The 26952-nt window shown below is 45.9% G+C and overlaps 1 protein-coding gene across 1 annotated transcript in view; it reads right to left on the bottom strand.

Annotated features, from left to right (window-relative positions):
- Nucleotides 1–986: 986 nt before the first annotated feature.
- Nucleotides 987–26952, bottom strand: part of LOC106649595 (homeobox protein caupolican-like) — a 49831-nt gene continuing 23865 nt past the window's right edge. Inside the window, exons 3-7 of the mRNA XM_014367064.2 lie at nt 24750–24889; nt 13735–14147; nt 8765–9944; nt 8585–8669; nt 987–1403 (exon numbers count right to left, since the gene is read on the bottom strand). Of these exons, the coding sequence (XP_014222550.1) occupies nt 8630–8669; nt 8765–9944; nt 13735–14147; nt 24750–24889 (1773 nt within the window). The 3' untranslated portion in view covers nt 987–1403; nt 8585–8629. The remainder of the gene's footprint in view (nt 1404–8584; nt 8670–8764; nt 9945–13734; nt 14148–24749; nt 24890–26952) is intronic.

The raw sequence follows: 26952 nt of genomic DNA, 5'->3' as shown, positions 1-26952 counted from the left end.
TTGATTAGTGTATCAGGGATGAGTGATGTTTTATTTCTTTCTGCCACATACAAATTTCAAACGCAAACAAAGTCAAGTGTTTAAAGTTCATAATTTTTTTATTGATTTTTTGTACAGTTCATCTTAAAACAAATCGTGATTTTTACTCGTCTTTTGCACTGAGAATAAAACAGCTATTCCGTGTACTTGATTATAAAACATTTTTCATCTTTTATAATGGTATTTTTTTTCGTATATATTTATGCATATTTATATAGGAGACGCGTGTAAGTGACAAGCAGTTCCGTCGCTGTGAACCAATTGCGTGTGTTCCTGTGTTTTATCTTATAACTCACATTTTTTTCCTATCAAATGACATAATTATATTGTTATGCATGACGCTTTTAAAGTTTTTTTTTGTTTGATAAATTTATAATTTACGACTTACATTTATCATTAATTTATCTGTACTATATAGAATTCTATATTTTTTTTCTTTATGTAACATATTTACAGAAGATTAAAAAAAAAAGGAAAAAAAGAAGAAAAGATACTCTCTGCGCGCTTCGATATAGTAGCGTTGCCAGAGTAACTTCAGCGTGACTTCATTTTTATCCAATATATTGACATATATTTATAAAACGTAATCAATGCATCGATAAAAATTACGCTTCTTTCGAGATAATCAAAATAATCATACTTTTTTTTCACTCTTCATATCGACTAATGAACAATTATATTTAATATTCAACAATAGTTCCTTTTTGTATCCCTTTTCGACGTCTCTGCATCGCGTCGTAAATCCAATGCGTTTTACAGCTCCGCTTTGCACGTTGCCCATAAATATGTATTTTATTAAGTTATTATTACAGTGAATAAATTCAGTGACTTTAAAAACAATACAATAAAGTAAAATCTCTCTCTATCTTTCGCGCATAAAAGGAACGAAATAATAAAAATTTACTTCATCCGACGGATACTCTTTGCATTTTAATAATTATTTAAAATCAAAAATTTTTTCTTCTTTCATCTAACGAGTCGCGTTGACTTAATTTATTTATCTCTCACTCATTTATTCGTCCGCATTTACCACGCATTTAAATTGTAATATTGTATAGTGTAATCTTCAGTCTGTATATATATATATATAATATATATTATAGCTCGTGTCTCGTAATCGCGACGCACGTTGCGCGACTCTCGCGCTACATACGAGAAAAGAGACGTTTTTTCATGCGAGAGGTAGGATTTTCGTATTATTATCGTAATACACTGTCTGCATCGTCAATTGCGTCGCGCGCGCGACAGTTGGCAGGTATCAACGTTGTTTTCATGCCGATGATCACAATATATTTCACTTTTTTTTCTCCTCGTTCGCTCGCTCTTTTCGTTTTGCACTTCATAAGTTATAATAGCGGGTTAACCTGGAACATAAAAAAATTACCATGTCTTTTAATTTTGATTTATTAAAATCGAATGCATATTTATAAAATCATGTATACGATATTCAAAGTCGTCTCGACAATTGTGTCAACAAGCGCGCTTATACGTCTTTATCTCGCTTTGCACGCGTATGCGCAGTGAAAATGACATTTTCTCGTGCGACTAATTATTCGATAGGATAAAATTGATTGAGTTATCCCGGAGTCGATTTATTCAGCTATTCGATTGCGCAACGAACTGGCACGGCAGCAGCGAACGGTGGTGGTGCGGCGTCGAGCGACGCTTATACGAGCGAAGAGACGATTAGATTGAGCAATTTTCATTAGCAACTTGCCAGCGGCAGCAACTCCACCCGTCGGGTAAAAGGAAAGGAAGCGACGACGACGAGAAGGCACGGCGAGCGCAATTAGTCAAGCGGAGATTTAAAAGCCGAGAAATTCGAATCGAGTCATTGGAATTTATAAGCTCGACGATCGTCGTTGCGGCCGCGCGGAAAACTCGACGACGGCGTAAGTCAGCGGGGGAAGGCGAAGGCAGCGCAGCGCGGGCACGCGTTTCAAATCACGATCTACAAGTCGTATCTTTCCAGCTTTGTAAATAATCAAGTGCGCGCGATCTAGGCGCCTGCAGCGATCTGTGCTGCGCATTTGCACTGTGCAGCGTGTGAGTGTACTCGAGGCTCATATATAGAGAGGTATAAATTGAAGATCTCGATTCCAAAAGGTGTGAACTTCGGAGCGCATCGCGGACACGGACGAGACGAGAAAGAGGGAGAGAGATTAAAAGGGCCGCTCGTTAACGGCAGATTCTCTCTTATATTCTCACGTCTCTGGCAGTGCCACAACTGCGCTGCGCGAGGAGATATCAGCCGTGTCGATCGTCGTTGGCTCGAGAGCTTTGCTCGCGAGATCGTATGTACTAACGCTACTCTTCTCTCGCACACGTGAATGTGCCGTGTATTTGCCCATTTGTAAGAAATACATGTACGAGTATGAGTTCATATACACACACGCAGACACACATATGATACGTTCGGCGCAATCCTGAGCGAGGCTTATAATCGACTTTCGCGGAAAATATCCTTCTAGGCAACGACAGTTGCAGGTACCTATATACCGTACGAGTTTATTTTCTATATATATGAAACGCTCGGTAGCCGAGAGTTCAGAGTATAAACTGCTAGCGCGAAAAACCGCGGGAACTAGCTCGTCGTCGTCGGTGGTGGCGGCGGCGACGGCAGCAGCGCAGGCGGCAAATATCAAGATCCGTCGGTGCAGCTTCCGACTGTATATAGAGAGCTATGTGCGCGATGGCGAAAATCGCCAATTAGCCGAGTGCACACGCGTACGTGACGGAATACATATATAGGTAAGACTAAGTGTGAAGAAAGAAGGTGCGCATAGGTAGAGAAAGAGAAAGAGAGAGAGAGACAATCTTTTCGCACCATTGCGGCGACGGCGGGAGAGGGTAAACCGGTCGACGAGTAACTGTCTCTCTTACAGCAAAGAGAGAGAGAAAGAGAGTTGGAAAAGAGGATCACTTCATGGGAGGCCGCGAGTCTTGTTCAGTGCACTGCAACCTATATATCTGTCTATTATACATTCATGCACTCATCGTCGCGAATCGTACTTTGTTTTTACCGATAAAGACAGCTAATACGCTCTCCCATGCCTACTCTATGCACGCGCAATCGTTCGACGATTAAATAATCAAAGACTCGTGCCCTTTTCTAATGGCCAAACTCATCAGTACGCCTATACATCGGGACGTTTTGATAAACATCCGCACACCGGATAGGAACTATCAATTTTGAATTTGCCAAAGCGAACGATGATCGATGAGTTTTAGATACATAGAGGAGAGAGGAGCGCACGCAACGTAAACTCGCTTACTACGCCTCATAGATTAATCATTCGATGAAATTATTTCCTCGCTCCGGTCATTTTTGTTTCCTCGTTTTTTTTCTTCCTCTCGTTATCGCCGAGCTTTTTTGTCATCGTTATAGCTATTATTTTGTTTTTCATCCACGAGGAAAAGTTTATGCGCGCTAATATTTATACAAGGTACAAAGTATTATAAAAGCTCGCGCGCAGCTCGTCGAGAAAGGCCGAGTAGTCGCTCGGGCAATATAGGGATTAATCTTATACGGATCGTGGAATCGCTGGAATCTCGTTTGCGCGCGCTCTACCGAGGCCTCGCTATAGAAGGAGCGGTTCTCTCTCTCTCTCTCTCTCGTTCTTTCTTACCTTCTTTCTCGCTCGCTTGCCATTTTAACATACCTTCACATTTCGAATTACAATGCGAACGCGCGCGTTTTTCGAGACTTGCAGTGAACCTCGAGAGCGAGCTGCTCTCGACCACGCGCGTTTTATAAATACACACACACATCCACGCGGGTTATCTTAGCGCGCTCTCCTTCGCGAGCTTTTTTTGGTCATCGCGAAGCATTGTATTATCCGCTCTGAACTTTTTTTCTCACGCATTTTTTATATTTTTTTATTTTATTTTATTTTTTCGTTCATTCATTTTTCTTTACTTTTTTTGCGTTGTTTCTTATATACCGTCCACCGTACGCTTCGTCGCACGCACGCGCATCGCCACTTATCTCGTGTTATATCTGTCTTTATATATCGTACTGTATACATATACAGAACCTCTGGCTCGAGCTTATCGCGAGTCCGCCAGAGAGACGTTCCGTATGGGTAATGAGATTTTTTGCGCGCGTAATTGCGAATTTAGCTCTGAGCAGCAGCAGCTCTCTCTCTCTCTCACTTAGCCGTTCTCTCGTGTATCTCTGAGAATATATATTTATAAGGAAACTGCTTGCAAAACACCGATCGATACAAGATCGTATGAGATCGTTTATCAGATCGCCAATTAATTTATAAGCCCGCTCGCGCGCGCACCCGTTTACCTGTGTACACCGTATTGTACACACATATCGTATGTGTATGTTTTATACGCTCTCTCGGCCGATGAATTATACTCGATTCTCGCTCGTCGCGCACACACAGCTCTCCGATATAAACGACAAATCGGTGTGAAAACTCGTCGCCAACTAGCTATACATACACACACATATTCACACAAATACAAGACGAAAGTCTGACTCAATCCTGGTTATAGTGCGCCACCGTGATTCGACTTGATAAATTGCCCGAAACGCGAGATAAACGGACGAGCGTGAGCAGCAGCAGCAGCGATTGACTAAGCAAATACGTACTTTTTTTATAAGCGGAAGATATATCATTGAGTGTGCGCGCGATATTGTCGTCGACCTATTTCCTCTTCTTCGTCGGTTTTTTTTTCTTCACGCGAAGGGATACGAGCTGCGCTGTATAATTGACAGATATGCAAGCACGCGCGGAGCACGCTCGCAACAATTGTCACGAAAAACCAGGATCGATTTATTATACACACACATACACACAGAGTTGCGCGTGTGCTAGTCCCGCTACCATGGCAGGTATATGTATGGGCTACACGATATAAACAAGGCGCGCAGAGAAGCGAGAGATACACAGGCAACAGCAGCAGCAGCAGCAGCAGCAGCAGGCCAAAGAAGCGGCAGTACAATATAGCAGCTCGTTTAATTAGAGGATAACTTGGCTACGTTCGCGCGTCACATTTGCGTATATATTATAAGCGTATACTATAGGTGTATACATACTGCACGCTGAGGCAAGAGGCGCATTCGATTTAATTACTCTGTATAATAGCGTGTGTATATAGCAGCGCGCAGTGCACAGAGAGGCCACCAGAAAGGGAACTGTTTCGGAGTGAATTTGCATTTGGAGATATGTACAAAGAGGGGGGTCACTGTGCGAGCTTTGCCTATATACCACACAATTGCAGCAAGTGATTCTCCAACAGTGACTGCGCGCGTGCAGCTTGGGTCAATTCGAGCTTTGGCAATCAACTATAAATAACCGTTTTTTTTTCATTCTCTAAAGTAGAACGAACAATATTGTTGCATTAGTTGCGTTGCAGTTGCATTAGGCCAATTAGTTACATTACTTTATACAAAAAATTTTATGAAAATATTGTACGAATATTCGATCCAAATTAAAGTTAGCTTCCAGCACTAGATGGCAAGCACTTTTATCTACAAATCTGCAAGTGGCAACTTTGAAATAATAGATAAATGCGCAAGTGCGGAATCTCGTCGTAGACTTTTCTCAACCTTATTGATTCTTTGAGTAAACGTAATAATCGTTTAATGAACTCGTTTGTCGAGATTGACAGTGCCGTCAATACAAATATACGCATCGAGCTGGCACATGGGAATTTTTTAATATCTTACCACACGAGATGTTACGGTATATAAGACGCAACGCAATTTATAAATTCGAGATGAGAAGTTTTGCAAGAGCGATACCGTGCCTGTATAGAGAGAATCTCAGAGGAAAGGTTGGTCGTCGCATCATCCTTAATGAGTCCGAAAAAAAACGTCGTTGGGTAAGAAAACAAATGAGCCGAGCCGTGAAATAATCCGCAGCGAATGAGCCATCAGGCTTAATAAAGGAGGAAGAAGAAAAAGAAAAAAAGAATATTCTCTATTTGTAATCCACTGAAACGAGCCCAAGAAGGCGAAACGTCTCTCATATTGCAGGCCAGCATCAGCAACAGCAGCAGCAGCAACATATACAAACAGCACAAAGAATCTTTTACGCCTCTTTCTTTCACCCAATAAGCACCCGAAAAAAAGAGTCAAGCAAAAACCAACACGCAGAGTCGCATAAAAAAGTCGCCTCTCTTTTCAGCAGCAGCAGCAGCAGCAGCTCGTTGCGATAAAATTTATTAAGAGGATGTACACGAAAGTATAGTGCGAAGGTCCTCTCTTGGCCATTATTCTACTCACTGAGAGAGAGAGAGAGAGACTGAACGAGCGAGACCACCTCTGGCCCCTACCTTTCTGCTTTCAATAGCAATTAAATATCCGCCCCGCTAATTGGCAATTACCGCCTCTCTCTCTCTCCCGAAGCCACCGGGTAGGTATATATAATAATGCCTCTTCTCTTCCTTCCTCCTTGATTTCTTTTTCCTGAGAGAGGTATACATATATTTTGGTACGCACATAAAAGCCAAGCACTGCCAAAGCAACATAATCTATATTCATGGACAATATTATATGAAAGAGAGCTGAGAGAGCCAAGAGCTGCGAGCATGGCAACGATGGGGAGGAGAACGAGAGAGAGAGACAGAAACGGAGAGAGAAGAGAGAAGAGGTGACGACAGTGAAAACTAGTTTATTTGGGACTGGGCTGTAAATTAAGATCCGATCAACGCCCAGATAAGGATGTCCCACTAACACCCGGCCACCTGAAAGAAATGTGCACCAGCAGCAGCAGCTACAGCAGCAAGCTCTCTTTTGCCGTTTTATACCATTCTTCTTTTTCGTTCATTCTTTTTTCTTCTTTCTCTCTCCTTTTTTTACTGTTTCTTTTCGTTAATCTTTTCCTCGCGCGCACAAACTCGTCCTTCCTGTTTGTTACTTTGTGCGCAAGCAGGTAAAAACGCGTGCAGGAGAATTTTCGGCTCGGCGGTATACGTGTGTGATCGGCGGAGAAGCTGCCGCTGCTTCTCCTCAGGTGTAAATAACTCGCGCCTCGGGGGTACGCTTTGTAACAATGCGCTTAATCGGCCTCGTCCATCAGACGTCTCTTTGGGGTCCTTTGCTCGGTTTGTCTCTCTCTCTCTCTCTCCCGTAATACAGCCCCGCCGCGCTCGCGTTTATATACAGAGGAGGCTGTATGCCGCCTGCGAAAAAGGATTGTTGTCGCGCTGACTGTTTAACTTGCTTCGAGTAACTAATTGGGATGTAATGCCGACGAGAGCTCTCCTTCTCTCGCTCGCTCCGCGTTGAGAATCGAGAGAAGAGGAGAGATACTAAATTTACACGGCACGGGGATAAAACTTTGTTTTACACCTCGGCTCGGCGCAAAATATATATCATATACACTGCGTCAACGTCGGAAACTGATAAAATATCAAACTCCAGAGAGAAAAGTTGCAACTTGTCAACTTTCCCAAATGTCGAGGCGCGTTAAAATGATTCATTGTGGCCGAAGCTCGCGGCGAGTCGTTTCTGTCGCAGTTATGTAGAGCGATATGCTTTCTAGTTTAGCGTGCACGTATCGCGCGACGTTTCGAGAAAATGCTGAACGCGTGACAAAAAAAAAGGTACAAAGAGTCGAGCTTTGACTGATCGGTGGACAAACGGGCGCGAGAATGTGTTATACGAGCCACGGGGCTGCAACAACTAGAAGCTGAATGAGTTTGCAGCAGAACGAGAAAATTACAAACACCCGTGGATATACGGTTTGCGTGTGTCTCTGCGCACGCGCACGCGTGTGTGTGTGTGTATATTCGCTGCAGACTCTCGAGAGGCACGACGGAACGAGTATACAGGACCACTGCTCAACCACGATTTTACAACGTGAGAGAGTGAACACGTTGATTCCATTCAGCGATTGAAATCTTCGTCCATTTGTTACTGTCAAGGAAGGTGGCGATAGCCCCTCTCTTCGCAACCGCGTCTTTCTTACTCAGGCTGCCCACACGTATAACCCAACCGTGTATACATGTATTATATACGCATATATATTTGCTCTCGTGCACGAAGGAGACTCTACTCGGCTCTCCGGGCAATGGTGGGGAACCCACAAGACGCAATGGAGTGGCTGCCGCTGCTATTATTTCGAGGTCTCTCGTTTCGGAGCTTCGAAGACGGACGGACTATATAACGACCAATCAACCATGCCCCCCTTTACCCTGTCTTGAGGTATATTAATTTCTTATCGATTGTCTTCTCGAGGTGTCCGCGACAACGACGAGACAAGATTTAACTTTGAGACCTTTTCGTTAACGCACCAATACGTGTGTATGTAAAGTGTCCACGTGATTGCAGATCGGATAACAGAGAGAGTACCGTTTTGACTTTCCGGTCGACCTCCTATATCATCGGTTGCGAAACATTTCTGTCTCTCTTTTCTTCTTTTTTTCTCTCTCCGACACGCCTAATGTTGCTTTTGCAATAATGGATGACATCGAGGGTTCGGTTGGAATTCGAATGAGCGAGAGATCGCTTGTAATCGATTTTTATTGATAATACAAGATAAAATATTGAGGGAAAGAAAGTAAAAAAATATGTGTTACACACCTTGTAGACGGCCGTGAATCTCTCTGCGCTGATCCCAGCGTCGTTTTAGACAGGTGATACGAAACCACCGCCAACCGCTTGTGACCTGTAACACGATACGTGAAAATCAAGTTCAGTCATAAAGTATGAGAATTATCGCGTAGGAAAATTGATTGGGAAAAGTGAGGAATTGACACCGACCCTTTGTAAAACGGTTTGAAAGCGGTGGTGGCTTCCGTCGGCGGGAGACTGGCAGTGGTCTGGTGCTGATGCAGCATCGAGTTCTGCGTCGGTGTGACCGCCCCGAAGTCCTTGTGCGGCGAGTTCTGCAGCCTCGAGTTGTAGCTCGCGGCGTTGCCGTTGGGACCGGGCCCGAGCGCGCCGTTGCCCTGCGCCTGCTGCATGTAGCTCGCGGCGACGGCGGCGGCCGCGGCGTGACTGGCGGAGGCCGAGCCGTAATGACCGGGATTGACGGCGGGATTACTGGCGCTGTTGCTGCTGCCGTTACTACTGCTGCTGCCACCAGGGCAGTACCCGGTCGGAGGGCCCTGGATCACGCCGTTCGGCGTAGCCACCTTCATATTGGGCGGCGTCTGCGGCGGGGTATCCGTACCAACCTCGGGAAACCCCGCCGCCGCTGCCGAGGATGAGGCGCCGCTCGAGCCCGACGTCGAGTTTGGGTTGTAGTGCAGCTGGCCGCCCGAGGACGAGGACAGGAAGCCGCCGTAGCGCGCGGACGTGCTCGAGTAGGGCGCGGTCGCGGCGCTGGACGGGCTCATCGAGGCCGAGCTGGGCAGCGCGAAGTTACCCAGACCGCTGGCGTCCCCCACGCCGGAACCGCCGCCACCGCTACCCAGCCAAGGTTGCTGCGAGTGATGGTGGCTTGATTGACTCGACAGGTGATGGTGGGGATGCTGATGAGACTGTTGCTGATGCTGCTGCTGCTGCTGCTGCTGCTGCTGCTGCTGCTGTTGCAAATGTTGCGACTGTTGCTGTTGATTGTAGTGTTGTTGCTGCGGGGTCAGTTGCTGTTGCTGTTGCTGCTGTTGTTGCTGCGGATGGTGGTGTATGTGGTACTGGTGATGCGGCGGTGGCGGCGTTTTGCAGGCGGCTGTGTCGGCCAGTGACCAGATTTTTGGCTTCGTCGCCGGGATCGGCACACCGGCGCCGCAGTCGGACTTGATCACGTCGTCCTTGAGATGATGATGATCGTCTGTCGGGCCGTAGGGATGATGATGGTGCAGCGGGTGGTGGATCGAGTGGTGGTAGGAGTGCTGCTGCTCGTTAACCCGACGTGGATCGTCCTCGAGGTCCAGATCGTCGTCGTCGTCGAGATCTTTGTCGTGCTGCATGTGTTCAGCTTTCACGTGACGCATGGGTTCTTTGGGAGGAGAGAACCACCACCACAACCGAGAACACAAGAACAGTTTTAACCGTTAGATTACTCTCATATTTGGTAGTTTTGAGGAAAAAAAAATATTTTCGGTTGCATTTTACCGCTCTAGTTGTATACGTATAGCCGAGTTTATATAATACGCGTATCGACCGCCGAAGTCGTCAAACGGAGAGTACAACACTCGAAGATTCTCGAGCTCAGGGTGTGATATATAACCTCGACTCTGGCTATCTCTCTCTCTCTCTTCCTATCAAGCACGGTACAGAAAAGTTCAAACAAACTTTCCTCAACTTCTTGGCGCGTTTTTCTTGTGTGCGGTGTATAAACTTAAGAGCGAGGAGGGCTGAAGACAAAAAAGAGCTAGGGTAAGTGTAGCGGACAAAAGTCCCCATTCAATGCCGAAAGTACTCGTACTGCTGCGTCCAGTTCTCCTAAATGTATAGAGATATGAGCAAGTTGCGCGAGACGCGTCCACTTAGTTAACAGCGAAAGAACATTAAGACTCGGGCGTGTCGGCTTGGTATTATCCAAGTTCACGCTCTGGTATACGCGGATCTTAATTCTTTCGATGAGTTCAAAACACACATCTCATACGTATCAGGTATTAATAATTAACGTGTATTCAGTGGCCCCTGTGTTGTGGATACGGCAGCGGTCTCCGTGCGCGTGTGTATAAATATATCGAGAATATAGGGCGAAATAGAGCAGTCAAGCCGATTCCCTCGGCGAACTTATACGCGCACAAACTCACACACACACGTCCTAATCTAACGAACTGCGAGCGAGCGGGGCAGAAGCTGTGAAAAGGGAGTGTGAGTCTAAACTCATGGCCAAGGAAGGCGAATATCTATGCTATGGGACTTGGCGCGAGATTTCACTCTCGAGTGAGCCTAGCTTCTCTCCTTCCTATAAGCTCTCTCTCCGGGCTCGAAAGATTCTCTGTGTCTTGCTTACCCTCCCTGGAGGCGCTACTATACCACTGCTAACCCTGCTTCGTAGGTTAGTTCGCGCGTGCGGCAGGACCTTCTGCCGCAGGGTGGTATTACCTACACCAGTCGAGTGAGAGCAGCAGCAGCAGCAGCAGCAGCAGCAGCAGTGGCAGCAAAGCGGGGTGCCGGAGAATTTCATTAAGAGGCTCGAGAACGACGACGACGACGACGAGGGTTTGCTTGATGGCTCGTCAGGCGATAATTCCCCCAAGAAGGGCGTCAGTGGCGGCCAGAGCCGAGGCTCGAAATAGAGAGCGCGCTCCCGACTTGACGCCTGCCAAGTGAGCAGCCCGTAATGGAGAGCCCAGCAGCATCAGGGCAAAGTAAGCAGTAGCAGCAGCTCTCTTGTGTGTGTATAGAAGAGAACTGAGCTTATGGCTCTTTTGACAACTAAATAGATACTCTTGGCGCGCAGTATATCGGGACGGGTCCACAAGTGGCTCTTTAACTTTTCAACCTTCGCCATATTGCATTGACCCCGCTTGCGGCGCCCAACCTGGCCTCGTAAAAATAATAACAATAATCGCTCGATGGACGTTAACAATTTAATCGATGCATACTATAGTGCGTGTGTTTATATGCGTGCACGGTCGGGCATGGTTATACGTTCGAGTGAAACCGATGGCTCCTTACGGAGTCGTGCCCGCGCGCCAATTTATAGCGTTTCATATACGAGCGAGCGAAGTACGCGAGCCAAGCCGTTGTGGCTTATACGTTGATACATTAGCGAGTGGTGCGTGCGTAGCTATTGGGCAGCAGCGGAGAGCCGTTTAGGACCTTGCTCCGTGTCATTGTGGTCTCGCCCATGTCGCGTCGTTGCGAAACGCGCGTCTTTATATGCGCGCGCGCGTTGCTACCGAGACAGTCAACTGGCCACTCGCCATGCCTCCTGTAATAACGTGTATGGCCTATCGCTTCGAGCTTGTTCTGTGTCTACAATATAGGGCAGGAATTTTTGCGATAAGTTTTCTGGTAGAGCTTGCGACACGAGATTTCTCGTTTTTTTTTTTTTTTTTTAACTTGATTTGACAGCTAGCTGGATGAACTGTCCATGTGTTTTTATCAAAGGCAATAAAAATCTATGACAAGTAGAAGGAGGCATCGCAAGTTCGAATCGTTCAATTTCCAATTCTACCATTATCAATATTTTCAACCCGAATTTTCAAAAGCGTAAACACGATGACGTATCTTCGCAAATTAATAATATAAATAACGCACATAATGCGCCGTACGTACACGCATACGTTAACTCTCGCGCTGACTAAATCAAGACATCTCGCACACGCAACACACACACACAAGCCTCGTACATAGTCACAATATATGCATTACATACACGAGAAAGACATTGCGCGCACCGCAGCCGAGGCGCAGAAATATTACGCGCTTTCGCGAGACTCGATCTCCAGCTGTATATAATGCGCGCGGCTATAGTGTGTATATCGCTGCTGCGAGCAATGGAAGCTCGTATAATAACTAATAGCATACGATTCCGAGGCATTTTATCAGACTAATATTTTTACGTTCAGCGCCGTATGTACGGCGCGCGTTCGAGCATCCGATCGATTTTGCTCTCACATCCATACGCGCGAGAGAGTAAGAGAGAAGGATGAACGAGGATGAAGAAAGAAAAAAAAAGGAAGAAAAAGAGTAAGGGAAATCACGCACCAGGTCGCACGCGCTACAGGGGGCTGCTGCTGCAGCAACTTCGCAAGTCGCAATACATACGCAGAGAGAGAGAGAGAGAGAGGCCATTAATCTTTTCGTGTTATATAGCTGTGGAGAGCCACAGCCCGTCACTTTGGTGTTTACCCACAATATACGTGTGTACGCCCTTTACGACAGTCGAACATATTTATACGTCTGTGTGGATGCGCGAGTGCACCGAAGCAATACAGTTAGAGAGAAATGCAAGATAATGTGATGTATCGGAAAAATCTGCACCTTGCACGTACATAAACGAATACGTACACGGAGACGAAATGAATTTACGCGTGTTTTCCCCAATTGGAAAATTCAATCGCGGGGCTAACTAGAATAATAAGTTCATTTTGAGAGTTAGCTAGAACGGGTTAAGAGAGCTTTGACTGAGCTTTGAGGGGTCGAAGGGCAGTCACGTATTATTATATATAAGGGAGATCATGCCTTGGATACGATGGGGAGGAAATGTACACATTCTACTGCCGCTGCTGCTATGGATTGCTACAGGGATCGATTATTTCATTAACGGCAATATCAAAGGGGAGCAGCAGCATCAGCAGAGCAGCTCAATGATAATATCGGTGCGCGTGACTTTGGTGTCAGGCCGATTGGTCGCGTCCTGCCGCACACCAGTGCGGGGGAGAGAGAGAGAGACACCCCGGGCAGATGGCTTTTGACGTATTGCCCGCCGACGAGGCTGGGCGCACCGCGTGCGTATAGTACAGGGGGTCGGCTACGAGCCTCGAAAAGCTCCCGAAAACCCTATAACTCTCGTTAACTGTACGAGCCAGCCAAAGAGAGAGAGAGAGAGACAGAGAGTGAGTGAGACCAGCAGTGATATATAGAAGTGCTAAGTGTAATCTCGGCCCGTGTTTGCCTTGCCGCAGGAAGGTGATCATCGCAATCGAATGTATCATTCCAGGGTGATACATACGTATAACGGTGTGTGTCCGAACACGCTGGACATGCTGTACACGTATTATATATAGGTACACGCGGTCGAGGTCGGCTATTTATTTTTGAGTCAATTAAGCTTTCGGGTTACACTACACATAAGTACATTTGAACGTCTCTATATCTCTTACCATTGTCGTCTAATCCTCGCCTGTGATGATGATGATGATGATCGTCGGCGCCGATTCTGTTGTCCTGGTGCTGCTGGTGATGGCCGTGATGCCTCTGTTGGTCGACGACGCCCTGCATGTCGTCCTTGTCCTTGTTGTCCTCGGAGTCGCTGAGGGCCGCGTCGTCGTCGTCGTCCGTCTTGTTCTTCGGCTCCCACGTCATTTTGTTCTCCTTTTTGAGCCGTCTCCGGGCATTGGCGAACCACGTCGAGACCTGTGTGAGCGTCATCTTCGTGATGATGGCCAACATGATCTTCTCGCCTTTGGTCGGGTAGGGATTCTTCTTGTGCTCGTTCAGCCAGGCCTTGAGCGTGGCCGTGGACTCTCTCGTGGCGTTCTTGCGCCGCGCCGCCAGATCGTAGCCAGCACCGTACCTGCAAAAAAAATTGTTATGATTAGATGCAGCTTGCGGAGAGCTTACACGTGTATATTATGTACATGAAAGATTATCAGTATCTGGAGTTAATTGTCGCAAGGAACTACGCGCACGAGACGGGGTGCATCTGAGAAAACATGGGCGCTTTTTATCGCCCCCGTATGCGCCATTTTCTTGTCGACGAATTTATTTTTTTCTACGTGTTGTATATCACACACACACACACGTACATCTCGGGTATTATATTAGACGCGCGCGATTCCCCCATGGGATTTAGCTAGATGCGTATGCACGCTCGCGTGCGCGCCGCAGTATCTTTCTCTCTTTTAGCTTTTAGAGCTTTTTCGCTACACATATACACACGGTTGTATATGTGTATGTATGAGTCGTCGCTTCCTTTCTCCCCTATAGCCTCTTCTTTTTTTTGCGTTGTCGTTCTTTATGTCGCACTATATACTATATAAGTAGCTCGATTGTGTGTATCATTTACATTTTCTCTTTTTTTGACACATTGCAACAACCACAAAAATTGTTCCTTCTAACGTATCGTGCATATCATTGATGACCGATGGAACAGTCATTATAATTTGTCTAGCCTAAAATTGCTCGTTTCCCCTTTTTGTAATATTATATTATGCATACGTGGGGGTGAGTGCAGCAGCAGCAGCAGCAGCAGGCGGTATTATTTCTGGAAAATTTCAAACTACTCCGCCGCGCGCCAAGAGGAAGAGCTCGCGCGCACACAAGCACTACTTCCGATGTGCTGTGCACGGGGCACATATACATAGTAGTACTAGCAGTATCGTTCATGCACACGTACTAAAAGCCCGCGGGGCAATCTCATCTGACGACGAGAGAGAGAAAGAGAGAGAGAGAGAGAGAGAAATTCACATAGCGTAGCACACGCAAGCCGGAAGAGGGTGAAAGAGGTCGTCGTCGTCGTACAGTAGGGGTTGATTCTCTCTCTCGCTCACTCTCGGAGTGAGAGGGGCAAATAAACCGTTGCCGCAGCAGCAGCAGAAGTAGAAGTAGAAGCAGCGTGATTCGCATCGCTCTAGTGTGCCCTGTAGGGTATACAGCAAATGGCGATCCGATCGATTTCACTCACTCTCACTCTGTGTATAGTGCGAGCAATTTTTTTGCTTCCCTCCCGCTCTCTTTCTCGTGCGGCTTGCTGCGCGCACACAGAGTTTTCCATGAGATGCAGAGAGTGTATATAGAACTCTGGTGTATAAAGTGAACGGAATTTTCGACGATAAGCTGTTTCTTTTCCCCGTTTCCTTCTCTCTCTCTTGCTTTTTTTGTTCTTTTTTATATACTTTTCTCTTTTTGTCGAGGGAGGATAGTGGATGCTTCGAGTCGAGTGCTATTCTCTCTTTCTCTCTCTCGTCTCTCAAGAGTGCTTATACGAGAGATACATACAAGTGCTAGATTTTACAAATAATATCTCGAGCAAATCGATACAAACGTTGGAAATGCCGCGTGTGAGTTTGCTGCCGCATACATGTACGCCAAAACGACCTCTAGAATTTTTTTCTTCCTTTTTATCAATCAGCGCACGACAAAGAAACCTCTTTTCGCTTTTGTCTTAGCCAAGCTGCTGCTGCTGCTGCTGCTGCTGTTGTTGAGTATGTATGACAAAAAAGTGACGGAGAAGCGCGGGGAATAAGAGAATTGAGAAAACGAGCTAGTCTCGCTTGGTGTCGAGAAAGAGGAAATCCACCGACGGCTTGTATCGGCTATACACCATGCAGCTCGAGTGTTGAATGCACACAAAAATCAAACAAATATGCCTCGCACGTGCGAGCGAATCTTCTTCTTTTTTCACGTGCTCTGATTTTTCATTCATCGAAGATTATTGTACACACGCACAGACACCGTGATTGTTCCTTTTTTATATGGCCAATCTGCTGCTGCACTGTCCGAAGGTAAACAAAGCGCAACGTTTCGATCCGATATTCTTTCTTCTTCTTTTTTTTACACCGGCATATTTACTCAAGTAAACGAGTCTAAGATAAAACGATTACAAAACTTAAATGAAATAATCTCATCCTTGAGGGAGGGCGCGGAAAATAAATGATCTCACTTTCATCGTCACCCTCCTTTACTTTTGTATATACGTATACGGCAGCGGCTCGCTTCTCTCTCTCAAAATTCCCACCCACCACGCACAACTCACTTTCTCTCCACACTATAACGCCAATTTTTTTTTCGCCTCCCTCTTTTTTCTTCGCACACCGCAGACGCGTACGCGCCCGCGCGCAAGGCAATCTCACAGCGATGACCGTGGAGAGAAACCTCCCGCGTAAGTCTTTTTTCTCCACCGAAAAAAAAGGAAGAGAGAGAAAGAGAAGAAAAAAAGAGAGCATCGCGCGAGTAAAGTAACGTGAAAAAAGGTCTTTCGCTCGCTCACTGGCAGTGCGGTTACGCCAGAGGCTTTTCACCCTCTATTAAACTTCCCTAGGGACAAGAGAAAGGCGGCGCGGCGTGGCTCGTGGATTTCTTCCACGAGGCGAAGAGTAGTAGAGAGAGAGTCGAGGCGACGATGGCATCGATTTATATAAAAGACGCGCGCCTGGCACATTCTCCAGCGTATATAAGGCATGCGCGTTGGGCTTAGCCCATTGTCAAGCAAAACAGCCGCAGTGAGAAGATAAAGAAAGAGAGAGAGAACTCGAATTATTTGCTTCGGGGGTAAGGTCCTTAATGAATTCGACGATTAACCAATTTCGACTTTAGCGCTAATTGCCACGCGCCTCGAGCTTTCTTAAAGCGCCGCAGCCTGAAGTATCGGTTATACATCTCTATATTTTCCTTGAATCGATACTTGAGTGTCGTTGTTCGACTATACGTTATAAACTCGATACGTACTTTACGTGCCGATTGGCTTTTCTTCGATCTCGCTTTCTCATCGTCGCATTACGCGCGCGTACATACACGCAGATTGCGACTGGAAACAAGTGTGTACACTCACTACCGCGTGTACAACAAAGCACTGCAGTACAGGGAGAGATCGCACAACTCGAGTCCTGTGTGATGCTCGAGAAGAGGAGTGCTGCTGCTGCTGCTGCCGCCGCTGCAACATCGGCATTGATGCATAGACAGGCAGCAGCACATCAGTCAAAGCGGCAGCATCAGCCACACAGCAGTTGGGAGATCCTTGAAAGGTTGGCCAATATTGGCGCAAGGCGCGTAATTACGTAAGCTGCGCGCCTGTGCAGCCGCGCTGCAATAGAGACAGAGAGAGAGAGAGAGAGAGAGAGACGAGCGGCTCCCTCTGACAACTTTTGCTTACATACACTGACACACGCACACATAGTAGATGATGAACAATCCTAGGGTTGCCTTCACGTCGATTGTACGCGTGTTTATTCAAACTAAAACTACCGAGAAATGCTAAAGGTAGCTCCGATGTTATATTGTGTATAGTGCAGCCATGACACATCGAACTCGATGTTGGGGCGCGGAAAAAATTTTACGAGTAAAGGTAGACTCTAATATTGAAATGTTTCACATCTATCCAGAATTCTAGAGGAGTTTCATTTTTCTCATTCGTACATTATAGCACCCTCCGAGCATACATCGCGAAAACTCACGAGGACAAGCACGAGACCACTGTATAGTGGTCGTTCACGCAGGCCAGAGAGAGAGAGAGAGCTTTGATTAACTATTTTTGTCTCTACGCGTATACGTATGGCACGGTAACAACGCGCACCGGCTCATTTTTTCCCTCGCGCGCGAGCATGTGATACGAACATTTTCGCATATTATGACGAGGCGGGACCGTGGCAGAGCAGCAGCAGAGCTTTCGAGAAAAGAGAAATCCTAGATGAGAAAAGCGTATGCGTCGTTACGTACACGCGTGTAATGACTTTTTTTCGACCGATGGTCGTCGTCGTCGTCGTAGTGGCCGGCAGCAGCCCACGCAATACACAACACCCCTTTTTCGAAGCGACCCATGGCTACGTATATATCTGGTTTTTATCCGCAACCGTGTGGGTGTGTTGTTGCTACTGCTGCCGCGCTCGTTGCGGCATTTTATTGAAAAATAAAAGGCACGTATAGCGGGTAGATGAATATTTCGCGTTGGGCGAATAAAACTTTCGCTTTTTTGTGCGCCCTGCGCGTGCTACAAAGAGAGAAAGAGAAAGAGATAGAGGAGAGGAAAAAAATTACAAGGACGATGAGCATATATATGCTTCTATATATGTACCATGGTAGAGACAACGACGAGCATCGGTCAACGCTGCACGCACAAAAAAGTTTCAAAATAATTAAAAAATCGTTGCGGGCTTCGTCAAGCTCTCGATACGCCGCGCTCGCGTTTCATCCTTTTGTAAACGTTAAAAACTCAATCAAATATCGAGAGATGATTCAATAAAGATCGGATGCGGTAAACGAGAAGGATATACATTTTTAACCAAAAAAAAAAGACGCAAACAGACCAAAAAAAGCGAAATAAATATATTTATAATACCGTGACGATCGAATCCATCTTGGAAACGTTATATTAAAGCTGCGCACAGCTCAACGATACGTGTATAAAAGAAACTCCTTCGAGCGTCTCGCTCGCGCGCGCGCGGATCTCGAGTCTCTCTCTCTGCTCTGCTCTCCGAGCGGTTCTTTATATGATATCTCTCGTCTCCTCTCTTTTTCTTTTATAACGAGCCGACGATTTTTCTTGCGGCGCGTACACTCACGCACACATTCTGACCAATTACACACGCACGTCGCGGAGGTCTTACCCATTTCCGCCAATGTTGCGAAAAACTCTCAGCCGCCGCCGCTGCTGCACAACGACTCGCGCTCGACGACCGGTTCTTTTCTCTCTGTGTGTATTATATGCTATATTACACGTGCGCGTGGAACATAAAGGCCGCGGCGGTTTCCTTTGCTCGATCTGTGCGGGCCCGAAAAATATCAGCTCCCCCCGCCGCTTCGGTATATAAGGTTATATGTAATATATCCGATTTGTGCTTTCAAGCTTTTTTGTATCGCGCACAATCGTTCAATCGATCGTGTGCGCGCGTATAAAGATCGGAAAGGATATATTATTATTTCTCCGTGTTTCTTTTGGCACTAATAAAACCTCTCTCTCTCTCCGTCGACGACGACAAGTTGATTAGCGATACTTTTCATTATACGCGCTGGCGCAGACACATCCGACGCGAGCGAGCGAGCTCGCGGTGAAACATCAAAAATGACTCGCGCGCGCCCCGCAGATATAATATAAAGAGCAAAAAATGCTCCCGCGTTTTATAAAAATAATAAATATTAAATGTGTATCTGTGTGTGTGCATTGAACGTCAGGATGCGATACGTTTCGCCATTATCATAATTAAAAGCAACACCCTTTTCGCGCAGCGTATGTATAACGTAGTTTATTATGCGTGCGGCGCGTTGGTATATATGGCTCGTCACGCACGTGCCACACTGGGTACGGTATGCAGAGCTCCGGGTGCGAAAAAAAAGAAACGAATGCACCGCACACACGCACTCACGCACACACGCACTCGTTAAATTTGAGATTTTGCGCGCGAAAAAAATAACAATAACAAGAAAACGCAGGAGAAAAAAAAGGAAAAAGGTAAATCTCCCATTTATGCTCGCGCGTCGCGCGCTCGGCGATGTGTCTCTGTTTCTCTCGCGCGCGAGCGCACCCGAGAGATGATAATAAAAGAGCTTGCAAAAACAATAAAGTCCTCGCGTACACGGGGCCTCGAGTACAAAGAAAAGTTATATGTATAAACGCGCCTGAGCTCGAGCTGACACGATGAAAAGAGAAAAAAAAAGAAAAAAAGGTAAGAGAAAAATACGCCTAGCGTCGTGGGGTAGGTAAAAAGTTTTCCTTTTCGGAAATTCAGCCTGGCACACACGAAGCGCGCACATATACGTATGCGTGCGAGGATATATGTCTGAAGAAATACTTTTTTCACGTACATATACGACGTTGTGTAAACCGTGTATCGCACGAGTGTCACCAGGATGCGTGGCAAGGGTACGTCAAAGCAGCAAAAAAGTGTCAACGTGATTTAGAATAGAAAAATAATCAAGAGTGATCAAGATATACTTTTTTCTTCCTCCTTTTTCTGGGTGGAAAAAATTGCGCAGGAATGCGCACGCTCTATATATCGGGCTAAGAGTCACCACTATTGGGCAATAGAAGGGGAGGCGAGTAGTATAGGAAGTAGGTATAAAGAAGAATAGGCGCGAGCGAAGCGAAAATTCATAACCGTACTTTGGGGTGTTTTCGCAAAGAGCTGCTACTGCTGCTGTGGTCAATGAAATAATACGCGTGCGCGCACACCCGTATATAGCAGCTCATACATATAACACTCGGCGGCACATATAAATCACTCCCACAAGCAAGGAGTATATAATAGCCCCAAGAGAGTCTATAAAGATCATAGCCGCAGCTAGAAAATTCGCCGGGGCTGCAGTGCTAGCACAGCAGTACAGTCACCGTGCGTATAATATAATAATATAGATATCTTCGTCTATATATATATGAACAGTTTGCCTCGAGAAAATAGAGAAGTAAAAACGACCAAGTATAATACGAGCCCGAGCTATATTATATTATGCGCATGTACAGACGCGAGGAGAGCTGGTGAAGTGTAATAGAATCGATATAGAGCTACATACGAAGCTATTAAGAACTTCAAAGTCTTCGAAAAGAAGTTTGAGTTTGCTGTTAAGCACTTACACGTAGTCGGTATCATAATGCTCGAGTTAAACAAGCGTCGCGCGCACACGCATGCAGAGCAGCAGCGGGTAAAGCTAGAAAATATGCTCCTATTACGATACGTACGCATGCACACATATCATATACTATTATTATATATGTGTGGACGACAGAACCGCAGCTCCTCGTATTCCTTCGCTTTGCACAGTAGTTGTAGCAGTATGACATTTCATTAAAACCCGGCAGCGCTCGTCTCGCTATAATCACACTTTATACCTGTTTTTTTCCTTCTAAATTTTCTAACTTATAACTCGAGCGTCATTGTGAAGTTGTTGTCTCGTACGCAGCCTCGCGCGCACAAAGACACGAGCTTTGAAATAATCTTCTCTCCGAAACTGTGACTTCGAACTCCGCTATATATAATATATATAAAATATATACGTGCGCTGCGGCGTAAGATTCGCTTTATATTCCGTGGGTGTCGAGCAAAAAGCAGCACTTTAGGCGCGCCCAGGCAGGAAAGCAGGCAGGCAGGCAGGCAGTCAGGCAGCTGTCTGCATTGCTTTTACGTCACATCCATTCGATGACTACTACCACTGCTGCTGGTGCTGCTGCTGCTGTTGCACGCACATACACAGAACGACGCGCCTAAAAGCAGCCCGCTCGGGGTATAGGTTTGATAAAAAGCTCGAATCCCCATGGCAGAGGTCGCCACCTCGAGGGTTGGATGAAGTCGAGTCCTATAGGCTCGTCAGCACACACACGTATATCGCATTATGTATTTTATACTCTGCACCATGCGAGATCGAATTGATACGTAGTGAATTCAGTGGCCAAGGAATGATACGCGACATTGAGTAGTTTTAAAAGATATGAGCATTCGATGCGTCTCGTTGTATGTGTGTGTATATGTGATATAGCAGCAACACATGCGTGTTCAGACGTATTACGTGTATACAGTAGTGTGCAGCCCCTTGCATTCAAGCCCAACACCGTGTCACAAATTGGGGTGAGCGAGAGAAACTTCCAAGTGAGAGAGAGAGAAGCATTTAGATGATTATGGGATTTGCTTGTTAGCTTTTAATGCAACTGAAATATTCAGTGGAGATTTTGCCCTTAACGCCGTGTGTATAATAAATACGTAAGAGCGTTTAAAACTATGAAGCCAACGAGTGTAACGAGTATGTATATTTCGATCGTATCATACATCAATGCATACGAGAATAACCGAGAGAAATTTGCGTTAGCGTTCGATGTTTCGACGACACAATGTGTGTAACGTATGCATTTCTCGGCAAAAACTCGTTTATACTTGACGAGTGGCAAAAAGTATAGTGGTATACGTTAGTAAGTAGAGGCGACACTTGGAACACGGTGACAAGCGTCAGAGACTGTATACTAGCTGCTACTACTCGACTGGTACACACGGACACAGAAAGCTTCGCTGTACACACATCGAGTAGCAGGCGAAAAAAGAGCCGCAAGCTCGAGTCTCTCCTCGGTCGAGCTTGCCAACAACGAGCTTGCGAGAGAGAAAGAGAGAGAGAGAGAGAGAGAGAGGCAATTCCCTCTGATAAAATAAATAAACCAATGAGCGGCTAAAAACAAAGCTTACAACTATACATACATCTCGTTCATAAATCTCTTTGTGTGCGAAGCTCGAGTGAGCTCGGTTACATAGCTCGAGCTGTATATAGCTATATATACAGGGACGTACAACGTACAGGCGCTCGACGACTACCCTCCTATACGTTGAGGGGTCGCGCAGGCGTGTGCTTTTCTGCTGCTGCTGCTGCTGCTATACTGCTGCTACTGCACGACGGGGGAGGAGGAGGTGGTGGAGAAGGAGGAGGAGGCGCAAGGCACCTGTGGCAGTCGAGCACGGAGTAGGCGTACAAAGAGCCCCGCTGCTGCTGCTGCTACTACTACTACTGCTGCTGCTTGCGCGACATATACAGGGAAGCCCAATCAATAAAGCCCCTCTTATAGTACGTCTACGCGCGCGTGTGTGTGTGTAAGTGCTCGTGTGTAAAATCTATGGCTGTGCGCGTAGATTTGTGTGCACGCGTGCGAGAGAGCGAGCGAGAGAGCCGATATCGCATAGAAGCGGATTCGCATACTCTGGTTGCCTAAGCTACGCAATGAATGTACATAGTAAATTTTACCATGGAATAATGTATAGAGGCGCGCGAGCGGTGAAGCGATCGCGCACCGCAGTTACTTATATATAAGTGCCTTTATATTGTACATCGTTCGCACGCCCACACAACTCCTGTACACACACACATACATCGATCTCTATACATGTATAGTACGCTGCTGTAGCCTACGAAATTGATTGTACATTATTTGCCGGCGATGGCGATTGTGCGTTGCGTAACGTCAAAATTTCGTTCGGCTATCGATAATATAAAATCGATCGAATCTCGAAACGAACGTCGTATGTATAAGCGTCGACGACACACCGATACGATATACCTTTTTTCCTCCTCCTTTTATGTATAAAAAAGCTCGATCCGCGTATTATTATTCATACATATGTTCGGTCTTTGTCGAGGAAAAGGGAGCACAGGAGCGCGCGCGCGCGTGGCAGGATTACAACATCCTCTCCGAACCACAGCCATTTTGTATAGCCATGCTACACGGCTGCTGCATAGTAGCTTGGCTTGTATAAGCTACCTCGACGCCAATAGAGTAGCAGCGACGGGAACTCGATCGTACTTCAACCCTCTCTCGCTCTCATCTCGCGTTCGATACTATACGGAGCTTAGACGGATTACTTTTGGATTTTTCATGAGCCGGCAGCAAGTGTCGCGCGCGATCAAAGCTTTTGTCTGTGTGTATATCACGACGAGCAGCAAGTGTCGCGTTTGTATATAAAACGAAGATATAAAAGGGGTTACGTTATATGCATGGGCTAAGAGACTCCTCGTATACGTTGTAACGTGTATCGTGAACGAGGCGCAGGAGGCAGAGAGAAAGAGAGAGAGATTATGCGGTCTTTGATTTTAATTTAAATTAGTCGAGGAGAAGTCGCTCTCGCCCTGCTCTCTTACTCTGTGATTCCGAAGGATTAGAGTCGTGTGTCTTGTCTCTCTCTCTCTCTCTCTCTCCTGTTCCCTCCACGCGCACGAGTATATAAACGCGGTAAAGGACGGCCGTCCCGAAAAATTTACGATAGCAACTTTCGACCTTGGCACGCCGTGTGAAACTCTAAACTCTCATAACGAAATTCGCTCGTCGCTTATACTACAACAAAATAAGAAATACAAAAAATGCCAAGAACAAAAAAAAACATTTTCAAGTACGCGTAAATCAATTTGTCCATCATCGTTCTCTGCCTTTGCGCGCACGCGCACACACATGCGATATTCGCGCGCGCTCGCGATTTCTCATCCGACGAATTTTTCGCGCCATATATCGCTCGGACACATACTTACTGCTGTTGTAATCCCTCTTTCCGGAAGAGACTAGCACGCGTGCGCGCGCGAGACGGCTTCTTGACAGGCTCTCTGAACTTTCTCGCGCGCATACGCAGCAGCTCCAAGAGCTATAGAGTAGCTCGGTCTCGGGATTAGGCACGTCGCAACCGCATTTCTCTCCCGCGAGAGAAAATGATTTATGTGTGCTGGTGCTGCGACACACACACACACGCAAAAATATATATATGATATATATTCGTTTGTGAGACGGCCTCGATAAATCGTCTTTTTGGAGCGAGCAACTATTTTCATCGCCCTGTCGACGAGTGATTTTTTTGTAATTAAGCGAATGTTTTCAAAATATATCATGACTATAACTGTATTATCGGCCGAACGGAAGAGTTTCCAGTTTAACGAGCAGAAAAAAAATGAGAGTATTAAAGTCCCGAGCATATAAAAAAAAGCAAGAGAAAGAAGAAAGAAATTTACATACCCATAGGCGGCGAGGGTCGGATCATAGGGGTAGTAACCAGTGGCCGCTGGCTGTAGAGCCGCTGTACCCCAGGCTGCCGCTGCGCCCATATCCGCAGTCATGCCCATACTCGTCGCGTCCTTCAGTCCGTATGGATTTCCCTGGAAAGCGAATGAAAAAAAAAATTAAAATTGATTCTTTAGAACTGCTCTGTGCCACATTGTATTATGGATAAGAAAAAAAACAAGGGAGAAATTGAATCAAACGTTAAAAATTACGATCACGATTCACTTTTTATCATGCATATTGTACGTATTAACAGTAAGGAGCAAATTCGGTAGCCGAATATATATAAACACTCGGCAGAATGACGAGAGAGGTAAAGACGTCGCATTAAACGCGTATAAGTGAGGTACTTTAAAAAGCCTAGTGGCGCCATAGAGTTTCGTATTTCGGCCTCTTCTTCGCTACTTCTTAATTCCGTATAATAGCTTCTGTATATATAACGCAACTACTTATTCTCATCCTGCTCCTGCAGTATGCCCGGAAAGCTACTACTCTCGCTTTTTGCGAGCTTGGTTTTTTTCCTTCTTCCTTTTTTTCATTCGCCGCCGCTGCCGACGACGACGACGAGGAAAGATTAAGACGAGAAAAAAGGAGCCTTTGTCGCTGAGTTTTAAAAAAGAGCGAAGCTCGCGCGAGTTAGTGTATAAAGCAAGCCTAAAACAGCCGTCGCGGCAGGTGTTTAATGAATTTATGTTTTGCTTCTTTATATCTTTATGTGTCTTTTTTTGGGCTGCTGCATTCGTATACACACAAGCATATCGCGCATATTTGTATATAAAAAGTCTCGCTGCCCCCGGAGTCATCAATCTCAATTGGAGCCAAATCGAGTTAGAGTCTCCCGACCCTCGCAATTACGCGTGATTTTCTCGGGTGAAATTTACCGCACCGGCGGCAGCAAAACGCGCGCCGCACAGCCACCCAAAATTTTTTCCAAATCATCGAACTCTCATCCCCAAGGCGTGCGAGTGTATTATATATGGGACATTTCACGTCAACTCTCCCAGTGCCGCGCGGTCAAATTACTAAATTTGTGAATAGCTGTAAAAGTACTAAAATGCACCTAGAGGAAAGAACAAACCCACGATTTCGATGGGAAATCACCTCAGCTTTCCGATGGTGAGGTTAGATTTTCCGAAATTTTCCGCTTTACCCGGGAAAATCGCTGGGAAAACTTTAAAGTCGATTATCTGGAAAACTTCATTTTTAAGATTTTTTTAAATAGTCTAGATCGAAAGATCAGGAAATTTTCCATCGATATAGATATAGATGTTCGGTTAGTGGCGTCCGACCGTCCGTGCGCGCGAAAAAACCACGTTTTTTCTTCTTTCTCTCGCTATATCTCGCTAAAATCAAAAAACGCCTCTCTGGAAAAGGTCTATGTCGATGGGAAATTTCCTGATCTTTCGATCTAGACTATGTAAAAAAATCTTAAAAATGAAGTTTTCGAGATAATCGACTTTAAAGTTTTCCCAGCGATTTTTACGGGTAAAGCGGAAAATTTCGGAAAATCTGACCTCACCATCGGAAAGCTGAGGCGATTTCCCATCGAAACCATGGGTTCGTTTTTTTCTCTAGGTGCATTTTAGTACTTTTACAGCGATTCACAAATTTAGTGATTTGGCTTAATTCTGCCGCGCCGCGCGGCACTGGGAGACTTGACGTGAAATGCCACATATACGGCACATATACGCACACATATTTATATACTCTATATTGCTCGCAATAATACGTACTCGAGTGCACACATACACATACAAACACACGTATACGCATACACACACACGCACATATACGTATGTAGAGTACATCGGGCTTTTAATGGGTGAGTAGTAGCCGCGGGTGGTCCGTGGCTCACAACTATTGTTATGTACGCCTGGAAATGGCTCCGGGTTTCTCTCTCTCTCTTTCTCTCCCTCGTTTCACAATATGTGTGTCGCACAGCAGAAGAAGAAATGCAAGAAACGGAAGATAAAAAAAGAGAGAGAGGAAAAAAGCGAGAGAAGGGCGAGCAAGTGCGCATTATGCGAGTCACGTATCATACGTATTCCTGCCAGCACCGGCTATACAGTACTAGGTATATAAATGTACGTTCGTGTATTATACGTGTGTACGTATGTGTGTGTGTGTGTGTGTGCCTGTATGGGTAAGTGGCGGGTAT

This window comes from Trichogramma pretiosum, unplaced genomic scaffold, assembly GCF_000599845.2.
Source record: "Trichogramma pretiosum strain Unisexual culture from Peru unplaced genomic scaffold, Tpre_2.0 scaffold43, whole genome shotgun sequence".
Lineage (NCBI taxonomy): Eukaryota > Metazoa > Arthropoda > Insecta > Hymenoptera > Trichogrammatidae > Trichogramma > Trichogramma pretiosum.
Note: the sequence above shows the minus strand (reverse complement) of the source record. Positions and strands in the feature narration are given on the sequence as shown.